We start from the raw sequence: 9,592 nt of genomic DNA, 5'->3' as shown, positions 1-9,592 counted from the left end.
TTTCCAACACCACCGTCTTGATGACGTCATCACCACATGTTCGTGCTGTCACACGAACCTTCTCTCCTATTCCTCCTTCCTTTCTCTGGGCCCTTCCCCTTCACCCACCACCAGTCTTCAGCACCAGCGTCATACGTGTCTTTCCGGCAAAGCCCATAGACTATAAATCTAAAGGAAGTTGTACGTGTATTTCTCTACACCTTTCATTTTTAGGGAACATCTGAAACCGGAAGTCATCGAGCATTTCCAAAGAGCCAGGCACTGTTGGGCGTGCCAACTCATTTAATTCTCAAAAAGTAGATGCTATTATTCCCTGACATGACAGGTGAAGAAACAGGCACAGAGGAGGTGAAGTAGCTTGCCAGAGATCTCTTGAGTAGTAAGAAAACCAGATCCTGGTCCTGTTCCAGAACCTGCACTCTTAGTCCCTACACTGTGGATTATATATTTTCAGTCATTTAGTATATGCTATTATTATACATAGTTGTTGAAAATACTATGTTAAGGACCACATTCTTACACTATACACAAAAATAAACTCAAAATGGACTAAAGACCTAAATGTGAAACAGGAAATCATAAAAATCCTTGAGGAGAGCACAGGCAGTAATTTCTCTGACATTGGCCGTAGCAACTTTTTCTAAATATGTCTCCGGAGGCAAGGGAAATAAAAGCAAAAATAAACTATTGGGACTACATCAAAATAAAAACTTTCTGCACAGTGAAGGAAACAACCAACAAAACTAAAGGACAGCCTATGGAATGGGAGAAGATATTTACAAATGACATATCTGATAAAGGGCTAGTATCCAAAATATCTAAAGAACTGATACAACTCAACACGGGGAAACAAATAATCCAATTAACAAATGGACAGAAGACATGAACAGACATTTCTCCAAAGAAGACATCCAGATGGCCAACAGACCCATGAAAAGATGCTCAACATCCCTGATGATCAGGGAAATACAAATCAAAACCACCATGACATATCACCTTACATCTGTCAGAATGGCTAAAATCAAAAACACAACCAACAACAGGTGTTGGTGAGGATGTGGACAAAAAGAAATTTTGTTGCACTGCTGGTGGGAATCCAAACCCGTGCTGCCACTGAAAAACAGTACGGAGGTTCCTCAAGAAGTTAAAAACGGAACTACACTATGATCTAGCAACCGCACTATGAGCTATTTACCCAAAAAATATGAAAACATTCATTCAAAGGGGTGCAGGCACCCCTATGTTTATTGCAGCATTATTTGCAATAGCCAAGATGTGGAAGCCGCCCAAGCGTCCACCCACAGATGAATGGATGAGGAAGATGTGGGGTATACATACAATGGACTATTACTCAGCCATAAAAAACAATGAAATCTTGCCATTTGCAACACGGATGGAGCTAGAGAGTTTAATGCTGAGTGAAATAAGTCGTCAGAGAAAAACAAATACCATATGATTTCATATGTGGAATTTCAGAAACCAAACACATGAGCATAGGGAAGAAAAGAGAGAGGGAAAGAGGCAAACTAGAGAACGGAATCTTAACTATAGAGAACTTACCAGAAGGGAGGTGGGTGGGGGGATTAAGGATGCACTTGTGATGAGCACCAGGTGATGTGTGAAACTGTTGAATCACTATATTGTACACCTGAAACTAACACTACACTGTATGTTAACTAACTGGAATTTACATAAAAACTTGCTTCAAAAGAAAACTCTATAACGGTAAAAAGATATAGAGGGACACGTGGATGGCTGCCTCATCTGCCATGACCTTCCATGGGAAACTCTACTGTAATGTGTGGGTTTCCAGGAACACACCTGCCACGGGAAGCAGGAACTGTGTTTGTCCTACCACCAAGCTGCAGGACGGGACCAGCCAGAGGTCTCAACGACGTTGGAGTTCTTGTTACGGCGACAGGCCGTAGCAACACGGGTTGTCCGAACGGCCTCATGTCTGCTGGCACAGCACGTGGCCATGGAAATAGAGTAACCAAGGCAAAGTCGCGGTCGGGCTGATGTTCAAAGGTCACCTGCCCTGCGTGTCGTCATGCCAGCCTCATAAGGTCAGTGCTCCTCACGGTGTGTCAGACGGGCTCAGCACCCGGCCAGCAACATCCTGACGTGAACAGGTGACGGAGGGTTTTGGAGAAAAAGCAACAGGAAGGAAAGGAATGGGAGCCAGGCCACGCTGGGGCTGGGGAGCCAGCGTGGGGCCCGCTGTGGACACGTCACAGTAGCTACGAGCAAAATAGGCCAGAAACTCACTCTTTAGGGCGCAACTGCTCCCCAAAGGTGAGGGTACCCGTGAGCTATATTCTCGGGATGGAGGTCCACGCCTCCCGTGAACGGGATCTCCTGGCATACAGGCCCCTGAAGGCAGGTCCCGGACCCCGTGTGAGACACACTGATGTGCCCCGCAGCCTATTCCGAGCTGAGGGAGCACCGGCCATGCCCTGCCCCCCGCACTGATTCCAGGGCTTGGGAAACCCTTGCCCTTCCTTACCACGCTGCCACAGTCCCCTCGATTGTCCTGCCATCCCCTTGATCAGTTCACAGGCTTTCAGAGACCCACCAAGAGGGTGGGCGCGGCTCTCCCAGGGTCTCCCTGCCATCCTGGGGTGGGGGGAGCGGGGAGGGACACACCTGGGCTTTGCATGGACCTCCTCTGAGCACCTGCTCTCCCCTCCCCCAGCCTGCACCTGTAGCCTCACTCAGCTGCCTAGGACTAACCCCCAGCCACCAGGAGTCACTCACACCTTCTCCAATCCCTGCCCCCACGTTCAGGTCCCCTGCTCCCCCCGCCCCCAACCTCTACTCCCACAGTCACATTGTCCCTCTCTATCACTCCCCAAGATGAGTGAACCCAGATATCGAGAGTCACAGAGCCTGGTAGCCATTTTTAGGGATGTAAATAACAAACACAGGAGAGGGAACAGCGGAGAAGACGTGGCTTTAGGGCAGCCTCTGAAGCTACCTTCTGAGATGCCACCCAATGACACGGTGTCTACACCAGGTGGCTGTAGCCAGTCACAGGATTATCCTTCATTTTATTTCAACACACTTCACCGTTGGAGAGGGAAAATACAGTCTGATGAGAATCTCTGCTCTGGGAAACTTAGTTCTCAGAATCTCTTCAGAGAGTCCCAACAGAAAACTCTAGAAGCATGTATTCTACGAGGGAGCTGCCAAGTTGTCTTGTTTGAGAGCTGGCCAAGAAGATGCATGGTCTGGTCAGAAACTCAGACACCAGGAGCTTCTCTGATGGTGCAGAGGGTCCCCAGAGTCCCGGGGCAGCGGCAGGGAGTCTGGAGGGGAGAGCCAAGAACACAGTTGATTTAGTCCCGTGCGTGGCTCGGGGCTCTCCAGGGGCACCCAGGCTGGTTCTTACAGACCCAGTCCTAAATAAATCATCCTGAAAAACAGCTTGAAACCGTGGCCCTACACCAGAAAATGTGGACGGGTAATTCAATTTTTAAAAACAGCGTAGAAAACACTGCCAGATGGTTTCCAAAATGACGACAGAAAATTTGCAAACATATTCTTTTTTTTAAAGTTGATTTATTTATTTTGAGAGAGGGGGAGGTGGGGTAGAGAGAGAGGGAAAGAGAATCCCAGGCAGGCTCTGCAGTGTCAGCACAGAGCCTGATTTGGGGCTCAAACTCACAAACCATGAGATCATGGCCTGAGCTGAAGTTGGATGCTTAACCGACGGAGCCACCCAGGTGCCCTGCAAACATATTCCTAAAGTCAGGTGGTCCCCTCCCTCTGGCACCAGCAGCCCAGCCCCCTGTGGAGAAGTCGCCCAGGACAGTGCCAGTCCAGCAGCCCCGACCCTGGCGCCCTGCAGGAGATGCGCTGGGGCTGGCTTGCACCCAGGGAGCGTTGTTACGATTGCAAATTTCTGGAATGTTTTACTTTTTGCCACCAGAAGGGATACCATTAACTTGGGCACGACCGAGAAGGTTTTTTTTTTTATTGAGGAAAGCACACAAAAGAGTGGCCCGAATCGTGCTGAAGGACCAGGAACAGAGTCGTTGAGCACAGGGCCTCCAGCTCCAAGAGAAACCGAGGTCCAAAGAAAGGCCGTTCTTGTGAGGGAAGCTGCAGGCAAGTGTGCGTCCGTGGACAGAGGGGCACCCCAGAGTGCGGACGGAGGGGCGCCCGGGAGTGCTGGCTCAGGGTCTTTTTGCCAAACACTGGGCTTCACTGCACCAACCTGGTTACATTAATGAAATACCACACCTCACCTACAGGGTCTCAGGAAGCATTGTGCACCTGTCGCGAAGTACAGAGAGAGCCATAGATATAACCATAGACACATATGCACACACACAGACAGGGGAAAAGGAAAAAGGACAACGCCCCCTTGGCAGTTGTTATGGGTTGACCTGTGTCCTCCCCAAAATGCCGGAGGCCTAACCCCACTACCTCGCAATGTGATCTCACCAGCTCTGCAGAACTAATCGGGTTAAAACAGAGTCAGTAGGGGGGCCCTGACTGGTGTCCTTACAAAGGGGGAAAAGCTGGACACAGAGATAGACGTGCATGTAGGGCATGACGACGTGCATTCACGGGAAGGTGAAATGGCCATCTAGAGGCCATGGAGAGAGGCCTCGTGAGGAACCAGGCTGGCCGGCACCTTGATCTCAGACTTCCGCCTGCAGAACCACGAGCCAGTAAACCTCTGCCGTGCAAACCACCCAGTCTGTGGCAGATTTGTGTGGCAACCCTAGCAAATTAATACACTGGCATATAGTAGGTCCCCAATAAAATCTGAAGATTTGGGGCACCTGGGTGGTTCAGTCGGTCAGGCGGCCGACTACAGCTCAGGTCATGATCTCGCGGTCCATGAGTTTGAGTCCCGCATCGGGCTCTGCGCGGACAGCTCGGAGCCTGGAGCCTGCTTCCGATTCTGTGCCTCCCTCTCTCTCTGCCCCTTTCCTGCCTGGTCTCTCTCTCTCTCTCTCTCTCTCTCTCAAAAATAATAAACATTTAAAAAAAATTTTTTTAAATAAATAAAATAAAATCTGAAGATTAAATATACATAACAGAAGCTCCTTTGAAAACCCCCAAAATGAACAGAAGCCCGCAGACTTCTCTGTCATCCTTTTTTCTTCCTCCAGGAACAAGTGAGACTAACAGAGTGACCAGTGTTCCTAACCGAGGCGCACCAAAAGTCAACCATATTCCTGTAGGGCGGGCCCAACGTCGTCCAAGGAGAAGTACCGAACACCCGCTCATCTCCCGATCACTGTCTCGGAAACCACGCGTGTTCTTTCTGACAATGCACAGTTACAAGAACGGAAAGGCCTGCCGCTGAACTTCTCCGGGATGGACAATCTCTGCCCTGAGACTGGGCAGGCTGTATTCTGAATAAGCAAACGGGAGCCCTCACCGGTTCTCACTAAAGTCTTCCACTGCCTGAAATAACACAGAAATGGAGGGGACCCCCATGTGCTGTTGCCGGGAGGTGGCTGGGCTTCTGTCTGCCCACAGCCTGCGACAAAGCCTATTTCTGCTCCACGTGTTTCTGCGTGCACCCTCCCGGTCGCCCTAGGTCCCCGTCTGGATGCAGGGCCTAGAGGCAGAAGGAGCCAGAAGTTGTGAGCGCTGCCCATGACAGCGCATAGGGGGCACTCCAAACCCGTTAGCCGGTTTCCGCACCTGGGGTGTCTTACAATTTTTGTTCTTGTGATTAAAAGAAGTCAAAGTCAGGGGAGGAGCCAAGATGGCGGAACAGCACGGGAGCTTTTTTGTGTCTCGCGACCGTGAAATGCAGCCCGATCAACACTGAACCATCCCGCACACCTAGAGCGCTGATCTGAGGATTAACACGACAATCCGCACAGCCCGAACCACAGAATTCAGCAGGTACGCGGCAGGGAGAGGTGAACGGGGGACAGAAAGCGGCGGAGGGCCGGGAGCCGTTTTTGCAGGCGGAGAGAGGATGGAGAGGCGGGGGGCTGAACCCGGGAAAAGCAGCCCCCCAAAAGCAGCTGGAGAGAAAGAGGAAAAGTGGAAACAGCCGCAGGGACCGAACTGAAAAGGGAGAAAGGACAGGGTTTAAATGCCATCAAGACTCTATAAACAGGGGAGCGGCTCGGTACCTGGCGGGGCTCTGGCGGGAGGGGCGGATCCTCGGGAGCAGAGTCAAGTCCGGTGGGTCTCCGGGCCCCACGGGAGAGGCGGTTCCCCTGCCGGGAGGACATCTGGCAGAGGCGGGGCGGCCCCCCACGGGCAAAGGTGCCAGCAGCCCCCGGAGAACGGCCACGCTGGGACGCTGGACCAGCCACGGAGAATGGCTGGTGCTGGGACGGGGTCGTTGCGGGTGAAGCCCGGGGCCAGGTGCGCGTTGCGCTTTGCCACCATCCCTGAAACGCTGCTGCTGCTGCCGCACGACCGCCTGAACTTTTTCTGGGGCGGGCTGGCACCCGGCCGCAGGCCCCGGGCGTCGGCAGCAGCACGGTCCCGCGACCGCTCCGGGGGGCGGCGGGCACCGGCCTCGGCTCCGTGAGACCCTCCGCAGAGGATGTGAGCGGGTCAGAGCTCAGTCCCTCAGAAGTGAGGGGTCGGGAACCACAGCCGCGTCGGAGACGAAACTCAGGAGGGAGGCGCCGCCTGGGGCTCGGTCGCGGGCACTGTAAAAGCCGGGAGCGGACGGAAGCCGGAGACGAAGGACGGGTGCGCGACTGCTGGTCCGGGAGACCAGAATTCCCAGAGCTGAGACCGGGCGGCTGGGTGACGCCATTTTTACCGCTCCCGCGCATGCGCATACGCACCTACGGGCGCCGCAATACTCTACCGCAGTAGGCTAGCAGCGCCATCTAGTGGAAAACGGAGCCATTCCACTAAGCCCCGCCCAGCTGGGCCAACCTCCCTCTTCAGGAACACAAATCTCTGCGCTGGCTTAGTTTACAAACTGTCAAGCTCGTGCTCGCTTTGGCAGCACATATACAAACTGTAAAGCTCTTCACACTTTGACTTCTAGGGGAAAACGAGGTAATTTCTATCATATTTCAGATTGTTCGCTGCTCCATCTATTCAATTTTCTTTTTTTTTCTTTTTTTCTCTTTTTCTTCAATACAGAAAGAGAAAAAATTGTTTTTATTTTCAATTTTTATTAAAAATATTTTTAATTTTTTTCTATTATATTTTTTACATTTGTGTCAACTTTTCAAATTCTATTTTACTTCCATTATTTCATTTTATTCTATTTCAGTGTATTCATTTTTTCAAATTTTCAAATGATTTTTTTTCCTTTTTTTTCCCTTTCCCCTTTTTTCTCTAATCCATCAAGCCCCTTTCAACACCCAGACCAAAACACACCTAGATCTAGCATCATTTATTTTATTTTTTTGTGTATGTTTGTTTTTCATTTTTTAATTTTAATTTTTTAAATTTTTTTACCTCATTAATTCCTTTTCTCCCTTCAAAATGATGAAACAAAGGAATTCACCCCAAAAGAAAGAGCAGGAAGAAACGACAGCCAGGGACTTAACTAACACAGATACAAACAAGATGTCTGAACCAGAATTTAGAATCACAATAATAAGAATACTAGCTGGAGCCGAAAATAGATTAGAATCCCTTTCTGTGGAGATAAAAGAAGTAAAAGCTAGTCAGGATGAAATTAAAAATGCTGTAACTGAGCTGCAATCTTCAATGGATGCCACGGTGGCAAGGATGGGTGAGGCACAGCAGAGAATCAGTGATATAGAGGACAAACCTATGGAGAATAATGAAGCAGAAAAAAAGAGGGAGACCGAGGCAAAAGAGCACAATTTAGGAATTAGAGAAATCAGTGGCTCATTAAAAAGGGGAAAAAAAAATCAGAATCATAGGGGTCCCAGAAGATAGAGAGAGAGAAAAAGGGGTAGAAGGGTTATATGAGCAAATCATAGCAGAAAACTTTCCTAACCTGGGGAAAGACACAGACATCAAAATCCAGGAAGCACAGAGGACTCCCATTCAATTCAACAAAAACCAACCATCAACAAGACATACCATAGTCAAATTCACAAAATACTCAGGCAAGGAAAGAATTGTGAAAGCAGCAAAGGGAAAAAAGTCCTTAACCTACAAGGCAAGACAGATCATGTTTGCAGCCGATCTATCCACAGAAGCTTGGCAGGCCAGAAAGGAGGGGCAGGATATATTCAATGGGTGGAATCAGAAAAATATGCAGCCAAGAATTCTTTATCCAGCAAGGCTGTCATTCATAATAGAAGGAGAGATTAAAAGTTTCCCAGACAAACAAAAATTAAAGGAGTTTGTGACCACTAAACCAGCCCTGCAAAAAATTTTAAGGGGGACTCTCTGAGGGGAGAAAAGATTAAATAAATAAATAAATAAATAAATAAATAAATAAATAAATAAAACCAAAAGCAACAAAGACAACAAAGGAACAGAGAACACCACCAGAAGCTCCAACTCTACAAGCAACATAATGGCAATAAATTCATATCTTTCAGTACTCACTCTAAACATCAATGGACTAAATGCTCCAATCAAAAGACATAAGGTAACAGAATGGATACAAAAACAAGATCCAACCATATGCTGTTTATAAGAGACCCACTTTAGACCTAAAGGCACCTTCAGATTGAAAGTAAGGGGATGGAGAACCATCTATCATGCTAACGGTCAACAAAAGAAAGCCGAAGTAGCCATACTTATATCAGACAATCTAGACTTTAAAATAAAGACTGTATCAAGAGATGCAGAAGGGTATTATATCATAGGGGTCTATCCACCAAGAAGACCTAACAATTGTAAACATTTACTTGCCAAATGTGAGAGCACCCAAATATATAAATCAATTAATCACAAACATAAACTCATCGATAGTAATACCATAATAGTAGGAAACTTCAACATCCCACTCACAGTAATGGACAGATCATCTAATCAAAAAATCAACAAGGAAACAATGGCTTTGAATGACACACTGGACCAGATGGACTTAACAGATATATTCAGAACATTTCATCCTAAAGCAGCAGAACATACATTCTTCTCCAGTGCACATGGAACGTTCTCCAGAATAGACCATATACCGGGACACAAATCAGCCCTAAGTAAGTACAAAAAAGTCGAGATCATACCATGCATATATTCAGACCACAACACTATGAAACTCGAAATCAACCACGAGAAAATATTTGGAAAGGTAACAAATACTTGGAGACTGAAGAACATCCTACTAAAGAATGAATGGGCTAACCAAGAAGTTAAAGAGGAAATTAAAAAGTATGTGAAAGCCAATGAAAATGATAACACCACAACCCAAAACCTCTGGAACGCAGCAAAGGTGGTCATAAGAGGAGAGTATATAGCAATCCAGGCCTTCCTAAAGAAGGAAGAAAGATCTTACATACACAACCTAACCTAACACCTTAAGGAGCCAGAAAAAGAACAGCAAATAAAACCCCAAAACAGCAGAAGACAGGAAATAATAAAGATTAGAGCAGAAATTAATGCTATCAAAACCAAAAAAACAAAAACAGAACAGTAGAACAGATCAATGAAACCAGAAGCTGGTTCTTTGAAAGAATTAACAAAATTGATAAACCACTAGCCAGTTTGATCA

General features: G+C 47.7%; 1 protein-coding gene across 1 annotated transcript; it reads right to left on the bottom strand.

Annotated features, from left to right (window-relative positions):
• Window positions 1-3,021: 3,021 nt before the first annotated feature.
• On the bottom strand, window positions 3,022-7,006 carry LOC122235822 (translation initiation factor IF-2-like). The gene is made up of 2 exons (XM_042976081.1): window positions 6,111-7,006; window positions 3,022-3,308 (listed from the first exon to the last, which is right to left on the bottom strand). Exons 1-2 carry the CDS (start codon window positions 6,774-6,776, stop codon window positions 3,243-3,245), a joined length of 732 nt encoding a protein of 243 aa, XP_042832015.1. The 5' UTR covers window positions 6,777-7,006; the 3' UTR covers window positions 3,022-3,242.
• Between the last annotated feature and the right edge of the window lie 2,586 nt (window positions 7,007-9,592).

The sequence above is a fragment of the Panthera tigris genome, chromosome A2 (genome assembly GCF_018350195.1).
Source record: "Panthera tigris isolate Pti1 chromosome A2, P.tigris_Pti1_mat1.1, whole genome shotgun sequence".
Lineage (NCBI taxonomy): Eukaryota > Metazoa > Chordata > Mammalia > Carnivora > Felidae > Panthera > Panthera tigris.
This window is presented reverse-complemented; position numbering and strand designations above follow the sequence as displayed.